Below are 23019 nucleotides of genomic sequence, written 5' to 3'. Positions count from 1 at the left end.
CCCTCCATCCCTACGGAGCTGCAATCCGGTCCGCCGGGCTGCGAAGGTTGTGCAGCCAGCTCCATTCACTTAAAAGGAGCAGCGCTCCAGCAGGTGGGTGGTACCGTCAAGATTTAGAGGAAAAAGAATGAAGGGGATGTAGCGCTGCAGATGTGTGGGGTTCTCAAGGTAAAACGCCAGCGATCGTTAAAAGGTATTTAAGGTGTTTCCTAACAGTAAAAGTTAGGAGATCACTTTCTGGTTGGCACAGATCCTCAGAAGAGGTCTCAATTGCCATGAAGGGAGGAAAGGGGGTTAAAAACAATTTTATAAAATGTACCTTTCCTTATCCATCCTCTTACGCCACGTCCTCCGCATCCTCCCAGTCCTCTGCCCTTTACTTGTGCTGAGGCCACTCTGAGGTCTGAGATTGGCCACGTAGGGATCGAAATAAATCTGACCGTGATTTTGATGAATTTGTGCCAATCAAACACTGACAAATTCACATTTTGACATATCCAAAATTCTACAGAAATTCATAACAAATTGTATTAATGTATTAATCGATTCACTGGTCTCAGCTGAGATTTCTATGTCCGGCGGTGCTCGTATTCTTCTGCTCCCTGTGTTCCGAGAACCTTGTGGGCGGTTCTCATTCCTCCTGTCCAGGGGGCGTGTCTCTGCAGTGCCAGCACTGATTGGATAACGTCAGACCGGGCAGGGACACACCCCTAACTAGTAACACAAGGGACAGTGCTCCGAGTATTGATGACAGGAGAGGCGTCCGATCCTGTGTAACAGTCTCCCCAAAGAGCCGCGAATACAACGTTACTCTCCGCTCAGGGTCACCGTGTATCATGCAGACGTGATCCTCTGGAGATTATGGCTAATACATGGATGATGATGATAAGAATGTGTCAGGTTATTCCTAGATACATTGTATAGGAAGTGAAGCTGCCAGTGCTAATTACTGGATTATGTAGATAAATATAGAGGCCGGGCTGTGAATCCTGACCGCTATATAACTCTAAAATATAGAAAGTGGCTCATAAACATATCCGGAAATGAATGGATGATAGATGGATGGATGGATGGATAGATAGATAATAGATATATAGATAATAGAAACATGATAGATAGATAGATATAATAGATAGATAGATGATAGATGGATGATAGATAGATAATAGATAGATAGATAATGGATGATAGAAAGATAGATGGATAAAATATGGATGGATAGTTAAAAAGATGGATGAATAGAAAGATTGATGGATGAATAGATGATGGAAAGATGGATGATGGATAGATAGAAACATAGATTGATGCATGGATAGATAATAGATATATCCGGTAGTTTTTCTAGCTGTGATCACACATATAATGTGTTTATTACAGGATTCCGTTACAAAGCTGCAGAGTGTTTGGTGTTTTGCAGCAGTGGATTTTCCTGATTTATGCTCTGCACACTGACTTGTCATTTTTCATGTTCACGGTAATTAGCAGTAATTTCCCTGTCAGTACATTATCATTATTACATTATTACGATTGATGCTGTTTCAGACGGATAGAGTGTAGATGATTTCCGCTAGTGACTGTCTGACCTTTTTTACAAGCATCTTGATCCAGGTTCCCTTCCTTGCTTCTTAAAGGGACCAGGCAGGGCAGGATCCCTTTAAACAAGACGTGTAAGATATAAGTAAACTTCTTGTACTTCCCTTAGAAAATACATTTGGTAAAATGTTTAAGTTGTATGTTGTGGTTGTTGTCTATCACATTCACCTCCGATATGTGCTGCAATCACTGTAAAATTATAACCTTTATGCTACAAGGGGAGAAAGGGGTAAAGTGGCCGAAATTGGAGAAAACTGATCCTGGTTGTTAATAATTCTGAATTCACATTTTCACAGAAAGAGGGAGACTCACTTTATCCTCGCTGTACAAACTACATTGGGTTAAACTCCTTAAGAAACAAAATTGAATATGAAGCATAAGGAATAAACGTAATTATTGCTAATTAAACCTTTTTTGTTTTAGTAAAAGTAATAAACATTTTCACCTTTTATATATCCCGTTTTTTTTGTGACCGTCAGACTAAATTTTAAAACCTAATTTCAAGGACTTTTAAAACTGTTTTTTCATTTATATAAAAACTGAACAGAGATCTAATGATACATTTTTATGTATCAAAACATCATAAAAAATACACATAAAACAAGAAAAAACAAGACATTTCAGAGCAACGTCAGACAAAAAAATACCTTTCGGACCAGGGTGAAGCAAAAACCAAAAAATATGTTGCAGCCTGAAGACCAAAATGACTTTTCTCTTGATATATAGTTTTCTTTTCCCGTTCCTCCGAGGGCACGCACTGTTTGTTCTCGGTGACATTTGTAAATCATTTTTCCCAGTCCGCTGAAATGTGTTTGTTTTCGAGGTGATTGAAAAATGATCTTGTTTTCATCCAAAGTTTGTGAATTGCTGATTTTGCATCTGTTAGGAAAGCTCTAAAATACATTTCTATGGGATTAGACGCCAAGGGAAGACGTTTACCGGCATGCGAGCAGCTGCTTTATCTCCGGCGCATCTCGAGGAGGCTCCGTGATTATATTCTGACATTGTGTTTTCCCAGCGGTAAAAGCTTTCATAAAGAAGAATATTCTACAGTATCGGATATCATCACGCTGTGTCCACATCCTACACACATGGTCTATGGGTGGTACATTCAAAAAACTCTAAAGAAAAGCTTAGAAGAAAAAATATGGAAAATTATAAAATAAAAAAAGGCTAACATAAAAAATCTATGAAAATCTATGGCTTTTCAATATTTACTCCAGGCCTGCTGTGATTATCTTCGGTAAGGGATGCCGTACTTTGAAAGAGCACCCGAAGACTGAAGGCAAAGTGTTTCAACACTTTTCCACAATACTATCTTGATGATGGACAGCTAATCGTGGTGGGTTTGGGTCTAGACACCTTCTGATTTTGGCAAGGAAGACCATAAAGTATTGCATAGTGGCCATTCAGTTAGGTGTCTCTCTGTTCTGGCTCATAGATGGGTCATTACTAGTGGGAGACCCTCTAGTTTGGAGCCACTGTTCTATAGGTTCTAGTCTTAAGGTCCCCATACATGTTGGAAAAAGTTGGCCAAACTACCCCTTTTTGGTGGGACCCTGGCTCTAAACACAGGAGTGTTCGGCCAATTATTCTTTCATGTGGAAGAGGTGAGAGAGATACCTGTCAGCTAGAAATGAACAGATGGGTTCTCGAGATTCCGATCCATCAGCAAGGTCAGTCTATGTCTCCTGGAAGGGAGGTTCGTGAGTGAAGCTCTTTCCTTCTCGGATCCCTGACACGGCTTTTGATTAGCCGGGCTGGATCGACGTCATCATTGCGGCATGACGCACAGATGATGTTGTGCCAGCCAGACTAATCAAAAAGATCCCGTAAGGTAAGCGATTCAGAAGCCTTCTATCCTGGCCGATGGACCAGAGTCCTAAGAATTGATCCACCCAACTCCACTGTCAAGCAAATGATGGTTTGGCCAATAGCCATCTAATGTGTATGACTAGCCTTGGGGTGCTTGGTCTCGGTTGCAGACAAAACAGCAGAAAGGGAGGTTTCTTTTACAGCAAACTGCCTCCCAGCCAAGGATGAAGCAGTCTACAGATTACACATTACATACACATCAGATGAATGTGGGCTGAAAGTTTCAACAGGATCGGCCAACCATCTAATGTTAATGGTGACCTGACTCTCCCTCAATGGCAGATGGCAGGGGAATGAAAAGTCGGACATGTTGAAATCGAAATGCCTGATTATTTAGTTTTGAAGGTCGGTCAGCAGCTTATTTCCTTCACCTCTTTGAGAATGCATGCACGCTTGACCAGCTGTACATGCATGTGTCCAGCAGGGTCCGGACAATATGTTGTCAGTTGAACACCAGCTATGTAAAGTATCTGGCTACCCTAAAGGTTTTTTTTTCCAAAAATGCAATTTATCCCCATCCAATAGGTAGGAGATAACTTTCTGATCAGCTGGGACCCCCAGCGATCTGGAGTATAGGGCTCTGGGATCCTGACAACCTTGTTCTGTAGAGCACCATCTTGAATAGAACGGAGGTGCTCAAGCTTGACCTCCTTGACATTCACTGTCTATGGGATTATGAAAAAGCTGAGCACAGCGCTCCGGTGTTTCCAACAGTCCCATGAAAAATGAATGGAGCTGGGGTCGAGCATGCGCATGTCCGCTCCATTCAAGACGGGGCTGTACAGGGTTGTTTCCGTGATTGCTGGGTGTCTAAATAGTTGGATCTCAAGCAATCAGCAGGTTATCCTCTTATCTATGGATTAACACTTTGATTTTTGGAGAACCCCTTAAAAAGCAACACTTTTCCCCAAGTATCCGCCTCCTGGAAGATATATAGATTAATTAAGTAAAGGAAAAATAGTTAAAATAAAAGGTAAATGTAAAAAAAAACAAAAACTGTATAGTATCTTATTTTTATTCTGTATCGCTCTAAGCGCTAAAAACGACAACTCCCAATGCAGTAATAGAAAAATAAAAATTGACGCCTATAGATAAATTTCACACATGCACTGGGACCCCAGTTTTATAAATGTTGGGTGACCTGTTCTGATACAGTGTTGTTTTTGTCTCACCTTGAAACTGTAAATTGGACTCGGAAGGGTTAATCCCATTAGCTCCACTGTCAATCATTTCAATTACAAGACCTCTTGATATCTACGGATATATCACCAAATGTCTCCTGATAGTTTATCGCAAACTTTTGGTTTTTGAGACCTGAATTAAAAAAAATAAATAAATTGCTGATTAAATATCCCGTTTGTGCAGACTCGGTCACCTTCATCCGTGTCCATAGCTAAAGGCAGTAGGTGCATTGCTGATTCCAGCAGAAAAAAAAGAACCTGGCCTCCAGGGCAGTTTGACCTGACCCCTATGTACCAGCAGATGATTAAAAATAAAAAAAAGTCTCCTATCTCCTAACACTCAGATTTTCCTTACTGTGGGGTTTCTCCAAAAATGTCATGACCCCTTCTTTTTCCATTCACCCTCAAAGCAAGTTTTGTATTTGTATATTTCAGTTATTCTTTTCTATGGGCGAGGGGGGAAATAACAAGTGTCGCGAGGTGTAAATCGAGAAGCTGTAGCCCTGGGAGTCGTTCATACGGTATAAGGTGACTTGCACAAGGCCTTTCAACCTTACGCTCCATGTTTCTCCAAAACGGCTGGAAAACTAAACTTCTGTACACATCGTCATCAGATCAAAGACAGGTTCTGGAAATCCTGTTGGATCCTATCTTGTGACAAGATTCCATTGGGTTTCCATTTTTTTGGTGAAAGAATAGTGCTGTAAACTGTTTGCTTCCTAAAAAGCATGAGAGACCAGATAGAAGGGAGCTCTATGTCAGGAGGTTCTGCTTCAAAAAGATATCAGAATACACTAAAGAATACAAGATAGGATCTCTAAGCACCATGTAATAACTGTTAATCCTTTGCAAGACTAAAAAATGGCGCTAGTAGGTAGAAGGCCAAAAAAAAAGCACATGGAGTGGAGTCACCTGGGCAAGGAGACCAAATAAAACTTTTCCCGAAAATATTGACCCAAGACACTAAGTAAATTTTAAAGTAAACTTCCACTTGACGCATTCAAGACAACTCACAAAGGTCATCACTTTGCCTTTTTACAAGGTCCATTCACCAGTTTTCGGTGGTGCCCATACACCGCAGAAAGGCAGAGAGAAGCCAGGCCAATCCTGTGTTCTCGATGAGAAAGCCAGCGACTGACACACTTATCTCAGGGAGAACAATGCCTTTGGCAGTGCGAAACTGGACATACGTGATTGACATTTCTCCCAACCCTCAGTTGGCCTGGCGAGTCCAAGCATTAGAATGTCGGCCGAACCCGTCAATATGAGTAGATGCAGACGATATTTGCCTAATGTGTACCGAGGTGGGGGGGCCTTATCTCATACAGACCAGAAGATAGACTCAGCACCCCTCCATGCCAGCTTTTCTGCAGAATGCCTTCAACTAAACCAAACAAGTAACCAAATGCAAAACATATGGAGGTTGTAAATATTTCTGATACATGCATACTTTATGAAGCCTATAGGGTAGACTGGATAACTCTTGAATTGTCGTGGATAGAACGTTGAGGGCTAAAAATCTTTGTCATGGTTTGCACCCTTTAATATTTTGATTTTGTTTTGTTTTTTTTCTACAAATTTGTTCATTTGGCTGTTCTGTTTTTGCATTAGAATATGGTGGAATGGGATTGGACTTCTCCTACAGCATTGCCATTGCCGAAGAACTTGGGAATATTCACTGCGGTGGCATACCCATGGCCATAGGAGTTCAGGCGGACATGGCTACACCAGCTCTCACCAGGTAATTTCTTACTATATCACCGCATTAAAGGAGTCGAGCCTCCACATTCTCATCTACTATAAGTATTATCTTGACAGTAGACGGTTTGGTCTACAAAAATGTCTAATTAATGTTTGCAACCTTAACTTGGTCCACTATTCTAGTGAAACCCAGGTCAAGGAACCATGAAAGTGAACATGTAGAATTGTGTTGGTGGCTTGAAGGCAATACCATTATACATTGGATTATAGTTTAGAAGGCAAAGTCCATGAGGGATCCTTTCTGATGTAATGGGTCAGTTTCCCACTCTACAGCTGATGATGATTCCTTTATCAGTTGGAATTGTGGAAATGTATATGACGCAAAGGGTTCACGGAAGAAAAAGGAGGCATTAGGTTGTGATGTGGCTTCATTGGACCACCAGGGATGATCACCTACTGGATTACTAAAGATTATATGCTAGGATGACTCGACATCAAGGATCACATTGTATCGGTACTAAATCATGTATTCACCACTGACCAACATTTGCCCAAAAATATTGGACCTACATTCCATGTACCTGTAGCAGTGCGACAAATGTAGATTATTGCGTAGATTTATGAATTTTCTGCATGCCAATACCTATGGTTCATTGTTGTAATGATTATCATATCCAGTAACCATAAGGAAATGAGTGTTCATAGAAAACAACTACACTGTTTAGCTTCCATACATCTGATCTCCAAGTAGCTCTGGCTATGAAGAACACAAATTACAGGCCTCCAAGAACGCTGATCATATTACTGACCCCCCTGGGACCGGAAAATACCAAGAACACTATATTTATCATTGACCACCAGGCATCTCCAGCTACCAGGAACATATCGTTGACCATAATGTACTTTTGACCACCAGAAATATTTGCCCACCATGAGCACCGATTATATCGTTGACCACCGGCTGGTACTCATGGCCACGAGAACATTGATTACATCGTTAAACACCAGGTACAAACAGCACTAAATTTATTATTGTCCACCATGCTCCTCCGGCTGCCAGGGACACTGATTATATCGTCAACCACCATGCACCTCCGGCTATCAGGAGCGCTGATTATATCATGGACCACCATGTACCTCCAGCTACCAGGGGCACTGACTATATTGTTAACCACCATGCACCTCTGGATACCTGGAGCACTGATTTTATTGTTGACCACCATGCTAATCCGGCTGCCAGGGGCACTGATTATGTAATTGATGACCACGTACTTCTGTCCACCAAGAACACTGATTAGATAACTGACCACAAGGTATCTGTGCCCACCAAGAGCATTGGTTATATCCTTGATAACTGGCTGGTGCTCATGGCCACCATGAATGTGTATGTCAGTGGCCACTCGATACTTCTGGCCATGAAGAAAACTTCTATATATATAATTGTCTAAGGGGCACTTCCATCTGTTTGTCTGTAACTTCCGTCTGTCGCGGAAATCCCGGGTCGCTGATTGGTCGCGCCCGGCAGGCCGCGACCAATCAGCGATATTGGGGCGGGATTTAAACACCGCTTCACTTTTTACTAAAAACATATAATGTTAAAAATGTAAAAAAAACAAAAACAAACATATTTTCACCTTCCCGGCGTCCGCGGCAGCCTTTCCCGCTCCTCGCGATGCTCCGGTCCCAAGAATGCATTACGGCAATGACTCGAGATCACGTAGCGGTCTCGTGAGATGATGACGTAGCGGTCCCCGAGACCGCTACATCATCACGGGTTATTGCCGCAAGGCATTACTGGGAACGGAGCGTCGCGAGGAGCATCGCTAAACGCCTGGGCTGGATCCGGGGGCCGCCGGAAGGTGAGTATATAACTATTTTTTATTTTAATTGTTTTTTTAACAGGGATATGGTGCCCACATTGCTATATACTACGTGGCCTGTGTTATATACTGCGTGGCCTGTGTTATATACTGCGTGGGCTGTGTTATATACTGCGTGGGCTGTGTTATATACTGCGTGGGCTGTGTTATATACTGCGTGGGCTGTGTTATATACTGCGTGGGCTGTGTTATATACTGCGTGGGCTGTGTTATATACTGCGTGGGCTGTGTTATACTAAGTCGCTGTGCTATATACTTCGTGGGGTGTGTTTTATATACTACGTGGCAGTGCATAGTATGATGTGGGCTGTGTCATATACTGCGTGGGCTGTGTTAGATACTGCGTGGGCTGTGTTATATACTATGTGGCTGTGCTATATACTACGTAGCTGTGCAATATACTACGTGGGTATGTTATATACTACATGGCTGTGTTATATACTATGTGGCTGTGCTATATACTATGTGAGCTGTTATATACTGCATGGGCTGTGTTATATACTGCGTGGGCTGTGCTATATACTACGTGGACTGTGTTATATGCTACATAGGCTGTGACACTCTTTCGCCCGGGGCCCTCAAAAACCTGGAGTTGACCCTGGCTTCACTGATTAGTCGCGCCCGGCCACAAACAATCAGTGACAGACGCAGTCCGGCTGCGAATTGATGCGGGTTTTGAACCACGCTTCGCTGATTGGTCGCGCACGGCCGGCCAAATCCTGTGTATTCATTGCATTATTCTGAAATCTTTATAAATAAACTACAAACATATTCTAGAATACCCGATGCGTTAGAATCGGGCCACCATCTAGTATGACATAATTGACAATTGGTTTCATGTGGCCACCATGATCTCTGATTGCATTACTGACCACCAGAAACCACAGGACTACGAACCATTCTAGAAATTGTAAATCATATTCCACATCCCGAGTTTGTAGAGAAATGGCGCTATCCATCAAGGCTTTTATTTGGCTCATTTATTGAATTATCGAAGCCATTGCAGTGGCTGCTCATATATCAGCTCTGGCTCTCGGGTTCCCAAGGAAATTAATCAAGTCTATGGTTTAGGAATTATGCCAGGCTGCTGGTATCTGAAAATGACCCTCGTACCAGTAATAATATTCTATAAAGCCGGCCGCCTAAAGAGCCAAGTGACTAATGGTGTGCATAAAACGATTGTTTGGCTTCATTAAAGGGATTGCTTCATTCCTCTTTGCTGGAGCTGAGAAGACTCCTCAAAACTCTGCACATATGTTTCATCCATTTCTAAAATAATTCTAAACAAATCCTATTACTTGGTATGTTGTGTAGTCTGGAGCCCCCCTATAATAGCAGTCTGGGTGTGCAGTCTGGAGCCCCCCTATAACAGCAGTCTGGGTGTGTAGTCTGGAGCCCCCTATAACAGCAGTCTGGAGACCCCTATAACAGCAGTCTGGATGTATAGTCTGGAGCCCCCCTATAACAGCAGTCTGGATGTGTAGTCTGGAGCTCCCTATAACAGAGTCTGGAGACCCCTATAATAGCAGTCTGGGTGTGCAGTCTGGAGCCCCCTATAACAGCAGTTTGGAGACCCCTATAACAGCAGTCTGGATGTGTAGTCTGGAGCCCTCTATAACAGCAGTCTAGAGACCCCTATAACAGCTGTCTGGGTGTGTAGTCTGGAGCCCCCCTATAACAGCAGTCTGGGTGTGCAGTCTGGAGCCCCCTGTAACAGTAGTCTGGAGCCCCCCTATAACAGCAGTCTGGAGCCCCCCTATAACAGCAGTCTGGAGCCCCCGTATAACAGCAGTCTGGAGCCCCCCTATAACAGCAGTCTGGGTGTGCAGTCTGGAGACCCCTATAACAGCAGTCTGGAGCCCCCCTACAACAGCAGTCTGGAGCCCCCCTACAACAGCAGTCTGGAGCCCCCTACAACAGCAGTCTGGAGCCCCTACAACAGCAGTCTGGAGACCCCCTATAACAGCAGTCTGGGTGTGCAGTCTGGAACCCCCTATAACAGCAGTCTGGATGTGTAGTCTAGAGCCCCCGTATAACAGCAGTCTAGATGTGTAGTCTGAAGCCCCCCAATAACAGCAGTCTGGGTGTGCAGTCTGGAGCCCCCCTATAACAGCAGTCTGGAGACCCCTATAACAGCAGTCTGGATGTGTAGTTTGGAGCCCCCTATAACAGCAGTCTGGAGCCCCCTATAACAGCAGTCTGATACAATATCGTTGTGCTCCAGGAAGACATCCAGGCCTCTCTTGAACCCCTCGACTGAGTTCGCCATCACCACCTCCTCAGACAAGGAATTCCAGATTCTCACTGCCCTAACAGTAAAGAATCCTCTTCTATGTTGGTGGCAAAACCTTCTCTCCTCCAGACTCAGAGAATGCCCCCTTGTGACCATCACCTTCCTTGGTATAAACAGATCCTCGGAGAGATATTTGTATTGTCCCCTTATATAATTATACGTGGTTATTAGATCGCCCCTCAGTCGTCTTTTTTTCTAGACTAAATAATCCTAATTTCGCTAATCTATCTGGGTATTGTAGTTCCCCATCCCTTTTATTAATTTTGTTGCCCTCCTTTGTACTCTCTCTAGTTCCATTATATCCTTCCTGAGCACCGGTTCCCAAAACTGTACACAGTACTCCATTTGCGGTCTAACTAGGGGTTTGTACAGAGGCAGTATAATGCTCTCGTCATGTGTATCCAGACCTCTTATAATGCACCCCATGATCCTGTTTGCCTTGGCAGCTGCTGCCTGGCACTGGCTGCTTCAGGTAAGTTTATCATTATCTAGGATCCCCAAGTCCTTCTCCATGTCAGATTTACCCAGAGGTTTCCCCTTCAGTGTGTAATGGTGATAGTGATTCCTTTTTCCCATGTGTATAACCTTACATTTATCATTGTTAAACCATATCTGCCTCCTCTCGGCCCAAGTTTCCAACTTATCCAGATCCATCTGTAGTAGAATACTATCTTCTCTTGAATTGACTGCTTTACATAGTTTTGTATCATCTGTAAATATCGATATTTTACTGTGTAAACCTTCTACCAGATCGAAGAGAAGAGGTCCCAACACTGACCCCTGCGGTCCCCCACTGGTCACAGCGACCCAGTTAGAGAATCTACCATTTATAACCACCCTCTGCTTTCTATCAGCAGCAGCAGCTATCCCCCAGACCCCGCATTCTCATCTTGTGTACCAACCTCTTGTGTGGCACGGTATCAAACGCTTTGGAAAAATCAAGATATAGTGTAGTGTAGTCTGGAGCCCCCTATAACAGCAGTCTGGAGCCCCCTATACTGTAGAATGTCACCACTTTCCTGGGATGTCTCCTTTCTGTGCCATTTCCTAAAATCTCTCAGACAGGACATTTCCGTCTTGTTAATCGTCTCGGAGACGTCGGAGGGAAACATTTCTGCCCTTTTTTGTGTGACCAGTTAATTCCTGAGCCACAAAGAATCTGAAAATGTGAAAATAAATTGAAGCTGTTGGGTGCGGGTCCGTGGGATGACGGCCCCGGTAATCTCCAGCATTGTCACGCTGCTCCCTGGAAAAGAGCTGACAAGTCTCATCCTGTAATTTAGACGTTATCCTTCCCTTCACTTATTTTAAAGGTCAAATCCGCAATGTAATTTGCATAAAACCACTGACACTGCCGAGTAAGTGAAAATTACTTTGTTCCTGTTTTTTGCTTATCCCCAAAAAAAAAAAAAAAATATCCAAGGGCGCTGATAATTAACTGCAGGGGATGGAGGGTTATTGGTCTGTACATTTTTTTTTTTTAAAACTCGTGTTATTTTGTGCAAGATGAATTTGACACTGTGCTACAGAGACATCCATACAAATGCAGAGGTCGCAGAGCTTCACCTCGAGTGCAGCGACGGTCACATGTGATTTTGGAAACTACGGAATAATATAATGTATGGGATTTCAATGGATAGTGGGAAATCACTGAGCAGGGGCATCACGCGACTCGTGCAGAGATTAGCGCATAGGTGGACCATAAAAACTATAAATATACAAAAACTATTATTTATCAATTGGTTGTAGACAAGCAGGGAAACCATTGAGCTTTATTGCTATAATTGTAATTTTCCTCATGACTTTATTATTATTTAAGGCCAGTGTTATGTGAACCTAAATGCCTCAAAAGAAGATTATCACACTGTTACTATAATATATATATATACAGTATAATGCTATGTTGTTATAGGGTAGGAGCTGATTCTGTTCCTCTTGTTTCCAGGTTTGGCAGCGATGAATTGAAGCGTCAGTTCTTGGCACCAACTATAGCTGGAGATTTAGTTGCCTGTCTGGGAGTTAGTGAGACTGGAGCAGGATCTGATGTAGCAAGTAGGTAATGAGGTCAGATTGTGTATCCTGGGTAATGTGTAGGGGACAGGGACCTGGTGAGCTGTGCAGACGGGTGGAACCATTGTTGCCGGGAGTCGGGGTTCTGGGGGACGGATTTGAGGGGCGCATGGGAAGCCAGGCTCATGTGACAGGAGGCAGAGTGACGCAGGGAGAGGAGAGGATAAAAAGCAAAACGCGCGAAAGCAGGGACAGAGAAGCGCGGGAAATCTCTGAGGAGAGGAAACTGCAGCGCAGCTGGTGTGTGTGTGCAGGCCGCAGTGAGACTTGTTGGAAGCAGGGGGAAAACGTGCAACAGACACTGCGGGCAATTACCAGAGCCCCCAAAAAGAGGCGCATTCGTCGTCAGCGACCCCCCAGGCAGAGGGGTAGCGCTGATCAGCTCAGGGACAGTATTACCGCGCTCCCCGGGAGCATCTTGCCACAGAGTGCTCCGGACCCTCCTGGGTTTTTCTTAGCTGTGACTGATACTGATAATTCTGCTAATTCTTCTCAAAAAGACTCCTCTCTGGACGTGGAAACTGTTACCCCGGATCAACGTCCGCCTGCGGGAGGTAACGCAGCACCGCAAAAGACATTCTGGACTCGAATCTACACCTGGGCTCGACGTCGGAGGACACCGCCTTCCCTCACCATTAGGACTACGTCGCTGACGGAGCCTCACCACCGGGACTACATCGCTGAAACAGCACTGATAAGTGAACGTTGTTGACTTTACCTTAGTAGGGGAGGTACTAGTGAGGCGCTGCCGCGTTCTTCGGGTTTAGTTCAGGCCTCCTATATAGTAGTTAGGATTTACTGTGATATTGTAGACTTGTACTCAAGTTCCCTGCGTGGAAAACTGTTGTTATATTTTTGGTTGGAAGTTAAAAGAAAAGTTAAAAACGCTGTTTGCTTTCTGGCTCCCATTTGTCCCTGCATCCTTCTTTATCTGCGGTCTCTACAAATGCTCTGTGTATCCAGTCTAGACAATGCTCTGTAAATCCAGCCTAGACAATGCTCTGTGTATCCAGATTTGACAATGCTCTGTGTATCCAGATTTGACAATGCTCTTTGTATGCAGATTAGACAATGCTCTGTGTATCCAGCCTAGACAATGCTCTGTGTATCTAACCTAGACAATGCTCTGTGTATCCAGCCTAGACAATGCTCTGTGTATCCAGCCTAGACAATGCTCAGTGTATCCAGCCTAGACAATGCTCTGTGTAGTGTATCCAGCCTAGACAATGCTCAGTGTATCCAGCCTAGACAATGCTCTGTGTAGTGTATCCAGCCTAGACAATGCTCTGTGTATCCAGCCTAGACAATGCTCTGTGTATCCAGCCTAGACAATGCTCTGTGTATCCAACCTAGACAATGCTCTGTGTATCTAGCCTAGACAATGCTCTGTGTATCTAGCCTAGACAATGCTCTGTGTCCAGTCTAGACAATGCTCTGTGTATCCAGCCTAGACAATGCTCTGTGTATCCAACCTAGACAATGCTCTGTGTATCCAGCCTAGACAATGCTCTGTGTATCCAGCCTAGACAATGCTCTGTGTATCTAGCCTAGACAATGCTCTGTGTCCAGTCTAGACAATGCTCTGTGTATCCAGCCTAGACAATGCTCTGTGTATCCAACCTAGACAATGCTTTCTGTATCCAGCCTAGACAATGCTCTGTGTATCCAGCCTAGACGATGCTCTGTGTATCCAGATTAGACAATGCTCTGTATATCCAGTCTAGACAATGCTTTGTGTATCCAACCTAGACAATGCTTTCTGTATCCAGCCTAGACAATGCTCTGTGTATCCAGCCTAGACAATGCTCTGTATATCCAGTCTAGACAATGCTCTGTGTATCCAGCCTAGACAATGCTCTGTGTGTCCAGCCTAGACAATGCTCTGTGTGTCCAGCCTAGACAATGCTCTGTATATCCAGTCTAGACAATGCTTTGTGTATCCAGCCTAGACAATGCTCTGTGTCCAGCCTAGACAATGTTCTGTGTGTCCAGCATAAACAATGCTCTTTGTATCCAGCCTAGACAATGCTCTGTGTATCCAGATTAGACAATGCTCTGTGTCCAGCCTAGACAATGTTCTGTGTGTCCAGCCTAAACAATGCTCTTTGTATCCAGCCTAGACAATTCTCTGTGTATCTAGCATAGACAATGCTCTGTGCATCCAGCCTAGACAATGCTCTGTGCATCCAGCCTAGACAATGCTCTGTGTGTCCAGCCTAAACAATGCTCTTTGTATCCAGCCTAGACAATTCTCTGTGTATCTAGCATAGACAATGCTCTGTGCATCCAGCCTAGACAATGCTCTGTGCATCCAGCCTAGACAATGCTCTGTGTGTCCAGCCTAAACAATGCTCTTTGTATCCAGCCTAGACAATTCTCTGTGTATCTAGCATAGACAATGCTCTGTGTGTCCAGCCTAAACAATGCTCTGTGTATCCAGCCTAGACAATGCTCTGTGTATCCAGATTAGACAATGCTCTGTGCATCCAGTCTAGACAATGCTCTGTGCATCCAGCCTAGACAATGCTCTGTGTATCCAGCCTAGACAATGCTCTGTGTATCTAGATTAGACTATGCCACAACTTACTCATCACCTCCGAGATTCCCACCAATCCTGAGAATGTGTCTGTTGAGTTCCATCATGGTGTCTGTCATTTTACAGATCTGAAATTTGACAGACGTGAACCTAACTCACAGAGCATTGTCCAGACTGGATACAATTATATTAATTTCTCAGCTGAGAACAGGACTCGCTTTATACAGGTTTACTGCGTCTTGAAGGAAACAAGAATGTTCTCACTCACAGATAGCAATCTAACATCTAGAATGCGGTAAAGAATTGAAGCATAAAGTATATGAGAAAGTTGTTCCTTCTGTGAAGCTTTAATGAAGTCTCGAGGTGTGGGTTGCTTGTCCTGGGTTGGTAGGATAGGAAACTGTCCTAGTCTCTTATGTGCCGAGCAATATGACTCGGGATATTAGGTGATACAAACACCCATCTGCAGACACCTGTTTCGTGTTACTTGCCTCTCATCAGTGCAGGGCAGAATTTGGTTGGCTAAATGCTAGATGTGTTTGATTGTACTTTGACTTACAAGGTAGCTATCTCCGATAGATGATAAAGTCAAATTTTCTTCCCTTCCAGGAGAGATTTTCATTCTTTTTTCCCATGAGTCACCGTCAAAAAGACAAGGCTGAGCACCGCGCTGTATTTAGCTCACGGAGCATTGTCTGTACTGGACACAGTTGTAGAGGAGAGCCATAATTATGTATCGGCTGGAAACACTCTTTGCTGCAGCATGTCACAAGTCTATAAGGGATAATCTGATTCCAATTTGTTTTTTTTGTTTTTTCAGGTATTAAAACCAAGGCTGTAAAAAAGGGGGATGATTATATTATCAATGGAAGCAAGATGTGGATCACCAATGGATGCCAGGCCGACTGGATGTGTCTTCTTACAAACACAAGCGACGGACCCCCTCACAAAAACAAGTCACTCATATGTCTCCCCATGAAGACACCCGGTCAGTTCTAAAAAATGTGGAAACTCAAGAGATATTCTCTAATGAATACAGACAGTATCCAAAAGGGTATGCTACCCACAAGCCTTTACTAATTATCAACTGCATTGTCGGGGGTCCGACCTCTGAGACTCCCATTGTTTGCCTGAACATGGTCCGTTATTCTGGTGATTGGCAAAACGACCATCAGTAGATCATGGATGCCAGACAAGAGCCTTGTGTATCTCCTAACACCTGCCGGCACTCCCAGTGCCTCTTCTAGTTGGTAGGGGTAGTGTGACATCATGTGTGTAACGGGATGATGTCATAGGAACTACAAATCAGAAGAGGTCCCGGGAAGGTCGGTAGTAATTTGGAGATACACAAGGCTCTGGTCCAGCAGTCATGGATTACTGACATGGCCTCTGGACTAGGGTTCTGGAAATAATTTTGCTCTACTCTAGTTGTTGATCGTAACAGTTGGATCCCCCACCAATCCAGTGTGAAAGGGGTAAATACTTCTGGATGAAATACCTACCTAAATGGATGACTTTATAAAGTACATGGCTTCTTTTTGGGAAGGCAAAATATTTTTTCAGCCTTGGCCATTTTAGCTCTACTCCATAAGATATAGCAACCATTCATGACTCCGACCTAACTGCATTGTCTAGGGTGAGTTTCCTAAACCCCAGTCCTCATGGCCCCCAACACATCATGTTTTCAGAATTTCCTTAGTATTACAAAGGTGGTGGAAATATCATCAAGGCATCGAGAATTCTATGACCTGTGCAACACTATGGAAATCCCGAAAACAAGACCCGTTGGGAGACCGTGAGGACTGGAGTTTGGGAAACACTGGTCTAGTGGAATCGGTGGTTGTCTACAATCTCATTTCTGGTATCTATTGTCTAGATCTGGTCATACACCCAAGACTAGAGTCATCCACAATGCCTCCGGTCAACTGTCCATTGGATATAGACCTGTCTATCAACATGTCAGACAAAACTGGCAGATCAATGAGAACGTTTAAAAAAAACAAAAACATTGGCCAAAGTGGTAAAAGATTGGCCAAATCCATTCTGTTGTTGTTCATCTGATAACTGAAAAATAATCCAACCAGACAGATCCCATTTTTGGTTGTCAGAACAAGTCCACCATCGCGAATGACCATTTTTGGTCTAGTTTTTGGGTGATGGCAGTTTTCTTCCTCCATTTTTTTTATACTGCAGCTCTGCCTGTTCAGATTGGCTGCTGTGAGCCCTCCAGAAAGTTAGAGCATGGAGGGCTGATGTCAATTGCATGGAAAGAATCCATGAGAAGCTACGAGCAACTAAACACAACTTCTCTTGTGTCCGACGAGTGACATATTAATCCCTCACGTCATCTCCGTACTAAGCTGATTATTAACTGCAGGTAACAGGAGAGGCTTGTGCTCAGGTCTGTGCCGCATTGTTTTCCGTTGTCTCGCCTCCCGCTCACCACCACATGATTAATGGTGACTCCTAAATAACGAGATATCGATACGCCGACGACGCTGGAGGCCACATGAGAGGGCTACCTATAGTTTCCCAGAATGTGGCTTATCTGCTGACTTCTCTGTTCTCACGTCTCATTTATATTCTGCCAACTTATTCTCTGATGACACATTGCCCGAAAATGTTCCACGTCAACCTACAGTTTTATGAGCCAGAACTTTATTCTATAGCATTCACATGTGGGGAGCCTGGGATTCTGGAGATATTCTGCCATATTTACATCCACGAGATGATTAAAGGAGGTTTAACATATTGATAACCTAATGGTAAGATATTTTATTGATATCAGATAACAGCCCACCACAAATCTGCTGGTTTTAGCAATGGCCATAAGAATAAAGTGAACAGAGCCAGAGCTCCACAGCGCCACACACTGTGCAGTGGTCGTTCCTTGCTACAGCAGCTCAACTCCTCTTGCAAAAAAATAAGAATCTGGCATAGATGTTGCGCACACCATAATTTGTGATTTTTTATTTTTTCTTATGGTTTTGGGATTTGGTACATGGTTTTGTAATTATTTTAAATATATAAATCTGAAAATTGTGACGTGCATTAGTATTCAACCCCCCCTGAGCCAATACTTTGCAGGACCTCCTTTGGCTGCCATTTCTGCTGCAGTCTTTTGGGGTCTGTCTCTACAAAGGGAAATGTTTGCCCCTTCTTTTTTGCACACTTGCTCTCACTCAGAGAAATTGGATGGAGACACCCGTGAATAGGAATTTTCATGTCTTGTCACAGATTCTTAGTGGGATTTCGGTCTGGACCGTGACTGGGCCGTTGACACACATGAATGTTCTCTGATCTAAACCCTCCATTGTAGCCCTGGCAGGATGTTTAGGTTCGTTATCCTGCTGGAAGGTGAACCTCCATGCCAGTGTCAAGGCTTTTGCAGCCTCTAACAGGTTTTCCTCCAGGATTATTGTATTGTATTTAGCTCTATCAACCTAACTAGTATCTCCGACCACTTGGCAAATGAGGTTTAATGTAGAGTGATGCACCTGGGACGGAGTAATCCTATAGCTGTATATACATTAGATGGGAGAATATTCGGGACTACAGGACAGGAGACGGACGGGGGATTCTGGCTATGAGTAAAGTTGAGCAGCAACACTCAATGTCAGGCAGCAGCTGCAAAAGCAAACAAGATTTTAGTTTGTATAAAAAAAAAGATAAAATCCCGGGATCTAAACATATTATTTCCCCTTTATAAATCACTTGTGATGCCACATCTAGAATACGGGACCCAGTTTTGGGCTCCACGTTTTAAAAATGATATTCACAAATTAATGTCAGTTCAAAGGCGGCAACTAGATTATTATTATTATTATTTATTTATATAGCACCATTAATTCCATGGTGCTGCAGATGAGAAGGGGTTACATACAAATTACAGATATAGTTTACAGTAAACAAATTTATGATGACAGACTGGTACAGAGGGGAGAGGACCCTGTCCTTGTGGACTTACATTCTACGGGTAAGATTATTACAAGTGCTGGAGGCCTCTCGTATATTACATGGGATGGAGGCTTCTCCTATATTACACGGGATGGAGGCCTCTCGTATATTACATGGGATGGAGGCTTCTCCTATATTACATTGGATGGAGGCCTCTCGTATATTACATGGGATGGTGGCCTCTAATATATTACATGGGACAGTGGCCTCATATATTACATGGGATGGAGGCCTCTCGTATATTACATGGGATGGAGGCTTCTCCTATATTACACGGGATGGAGGCCTCTCGTATATTACATAGGACGGAGGCCTCTCCTATATTACACGGGATGGAGGCCTCTCGTACATTACATGGGATGGTGGCCTCTAATATATTACATGGGACAGTGGCCTCATATATTACATGGGATGGAGGCCTCTCGTATATTACAAGGGATGGAGGCCTCTCGTATATTACAAGGGATGGAGGCCGCTCGTATATTACATTGGATGGAGGCCTCTCGTATATTTCATGGGATGAAGGCCTCTCGTATATTACAAGGGATGGAGGCCTCTCGTATATTACATTGGATGGAGGCCTCTCGTATATTACATTGGATGGAGGCCTCTCGTATATTACATGGGATGGAGGCCTCTCGTATATTACACGGGATGGAGGCCTCTCGTATATTACATTGGATGGAGGCCTCTCGTATATTACACGGGATGGAGGCCTCTCGTATATTACATTGGATGGAGGCCTCTCGTATATTACACGGGATGGAGGCCTCTCGTATATTACATTGGATGGAGGCCTCTCGTATATTACAAGGGATGGAGGCCTCTCGTATATTACACGGGATGGAGGCCTCTCGTATATTACATTGGATGGAGGCCTCTCGTATATTACATTGGATGGAGGCCTCTCGTATATTACATTGGATGGAGGCCTCTCGTATATTACACGGGATGGAGGCCTCTCGTATATTACATTGGATGGAGGCCTCTCGTATATTACATTGGATGGAGGCCTCGTATATTACAAGGGATGGAGGCCTCTTACATGATGACAGGTTGGATAAGTTGGGCTTGTTTAGCTTAGAAAAAAGACGCCTCAGAGAAGATCTCATTTACACGAATAAATATGTGTGGTCAGTACAGAGGAGGGCACATGACTTATTCCTTCCGAGGACAATACTGAGGACCACGGGGCACTCATTACAGGTGGAAGAAAGGCGATTTCCGGCAGCTAAATAAGAAAGGGTTCTTTACAGTTAGAGCAGTGAGACTGTGGAATGCCGACCACAAGAGGTAGTAATGGCCGACACTATAAGGGTATGTGCACTCGTTGCGGATTTGACGCTGCGGATCCGCAGCAGTTTTCCCAAAGTTTACAGTACCATGTAAACCTATGGGAAAAAAAAAACGCTGTGCACATGCTGCGGAAAAATCCGCGCGGAAATGCAGCGGATTATTTTCCGCAGCATGTCAATTCTTTCTGCGGATTCCGCAGCGGTTTTCAACCAGCACCAATAGGAAAGTGCAGTTGAAAACCCGCAGAGGAATCCGCAGAAAAAAAAGCGTGAAAATCCGCAGCGAAAACCACAGTGGTTTTGCACTGCAGATTTTCCAAATCCGCTGCGGAAAAATCCGCAGCAGAATCCGCAACGTGGGCACATACCCTAACAGCTTTCATAAAAGGGGTGGATGATTTCCTCAGTACACATAACATTGTGGGGTATAGTTAATTTAGTGACAAAATTTACAATTGGTGGAGAAAGGTTGAACTTGATGGGTCTTTTTTCAAACTATATAACTTATGTATGTAACTGCTTTACTGTTCTCCGCAACCTTATCCCTGACCTGTCTGGTGAGCTCCTTGGTTTTCATGATGCTGTTTGATCCCTAATGTTCTCACACAAACCTGTGAGGCCTTCACAGAATAGCTGTAATTATACTAAGAAGAAATTACACACAGGAGGACTTAATGTACTAACTATGGGACTTCTGGAGGCGATTGGTCACTCAGGATTTTATTTAAGGGCATCAGACTGGAGGGGGCGGAATAGAAATGCACGTCACAGTTTTATTTTATATCATACTTATATATAATGTACTTTTTTCATCCTAGGTGTGCATGTCGCTAAGAAAATCGACAAAATGGGTATGAAGTCGTCAGACACAGCTCAGATATTTTTCGAAGATGTCCGGGTGCCCAGTAAACATCTGATAGGCGAGGAAGGCATGGGGTTCATCTACCAGATGCTGCAGTTCCAGGAGGAGAGAATGTGGGGTGTAGCTAACGGTAAGTAGCCATCACTTTGGGTATCTGCACACTGAGGGGTTTTTTGCTGAGTTTTTGGAGCAAAAACTGAGCAGAAACTCCAAATTTTTGACTTCTTGAAGAGGATTTGGAGAAGTTTCTGCTCTATAAACTCCTCAAAACACTGAGGATGCACATAGCCTTAGATGGAGAACTACAACTCCCAATCTGACCTGATAGACTATGGCTCTAAGGACATGCTGGGAGTTGTAATTTCCCAACAACCACTTTATAAGAGGTTCCCGGTCAATTCTTAGTAATAAATGATGTGACTAAGACCCATGGTCCAGTTTTTGTCTTTCCCGGGCATGAAATCTTTATATATGAGGCATCGTGATTACTCGCTAATCCCGCCCCCTGCACAGAAGCTCCGCCCCCACCCCATCACCACACATAATCCTGCCCCCACCCCATTACCACACATAATCCCGCCCCCCAACACATCACCACACATAATCCCACCCCCCAACACATCACCACACATAATCCCGCCCCCCACCACATCACCACACATAATCCCGCCCCCACCACATTACCACACATAATCCTGCCCCCACCCCATTACCACACATAATCCCACCCCCCAACACATCACCACACACAATCCCGCCCCCCACCACATCACCACACATAATCCCGCCCCCACCACATTACCACACATAATCCCGCCCCCACCACATTACCACACATAATCCTGCCCCCACCCCATTACCACACATAATCCCACCCCCCAACACATCACCACACACAATCCCGCCCCCCACCACATCACCACACATAATCCCGCCCCCACCACATTACCACACATAATCCTGCCCCCACCACAGCACCACACATAATCCTGCCCCCCCCACCACATCACCACACATAATCCCGCCCCCCAACACATCACCACACATAATCCTGCCCCCACCCCATTACCACACGTAATCCCACCCCCCACCACATCACCACACATAATCCCGCCCCCCAACACATCACCACACATAATCCTGCCCCCACCACATTACCACACATAATCCCACCCCCCAACACATCACCACACATAATCCCGCCCCCACCACATTACCACACATAATCCTGCCCCCACCACATCACCACACATAATCCCGCCCCCCAACAGATCACCACACATAATCCTGCCCCCACCACATTACCACACATAATCCCGCCCCCACCACATCACCACACATAATCCCGCCCCCCAACAGATCACCACACATAATCCTGCCCCCACCACATTACCACACATAATCCTGCCCCCGCACCACAGCACCACACATAATCCCACCTCCAACACATCATCACACTATTGTTATTAACTTCATTTTAAGTTAATTTACCACCTGTGTAAGTACTATTGAATGTTGTCATTATTTACTTTAGTTTAATCACCAGCAGCGTTAATTAGATAGCAATGAGCGTGCCGAGCGTTAGCTGGCTGGAAACAGCTAGTGTTATTATAAAGTAGAAGAAGGGAATGAGACGTCGCCTAATAATAAAGGAGAATTAGACATTTCCTCTTCCAGGTGGGATATAAATAGGAGCTTGGTGTTTCCAGCAATGACGCTTTACACTGAGCTGTCAGCGACCGGGGAATAAGTGTCTGATTAAGTTGGAGAAATATG

The 23019-nt window shown here is 44.2% G+C and overlaps 1 protein-coding gene across 2 annotated transcripts in view; it reads left to right on the top strand.

The window, feature by feature from the left end:
- The window catches only part of LOC143781530 (putative acyl-CoA dehydrogenase 6), a 59203-nt gene that overhangs the window by 23198 nt on the left and 12986 nt on the right, over positions 1-23019 (top strand). For both annotated transcript variants that reach the window (XM_077268168.1, XM_077268167.1), the window contains exons 4-7: positions 6261-6390; positions 12469-12575; positions 15950-16117; positions 21200-21373. In XM_077268168.1, coding sequence (XP_077124283.1) covers positions 6261-6390; positions 12469-12575; positions 15950-16117; positions 21200-21373 — 579 coding nt within the window. The remainder of the gene's footprint in view (positions 1-6260; positions 6391-12468; positions 12576-15949; positions 16118-21199; positions 21374-23019) is intronic.

Source organism: Ranitomeya variabilis, chromosome 6 (genome assembly GCF_051348905.1).
Source record: "Ranitomeya variabilis isolate aRanVar5 chromosome 6, aRanVar5.hap1, whole genome shotgun sequence".
In the NCBI taxonomy this organism is placed as follows: Eukaryota; Metazoa; Chordata; class Amphibia; order Anura; family Dendrobatidae; genus Ranitomeya; species Ranitomeya variabilis.
Note: the sequence above shows the minus strand (reverse complement) of the source record. Positions and strands in the feature narration are given on the sequence as shown.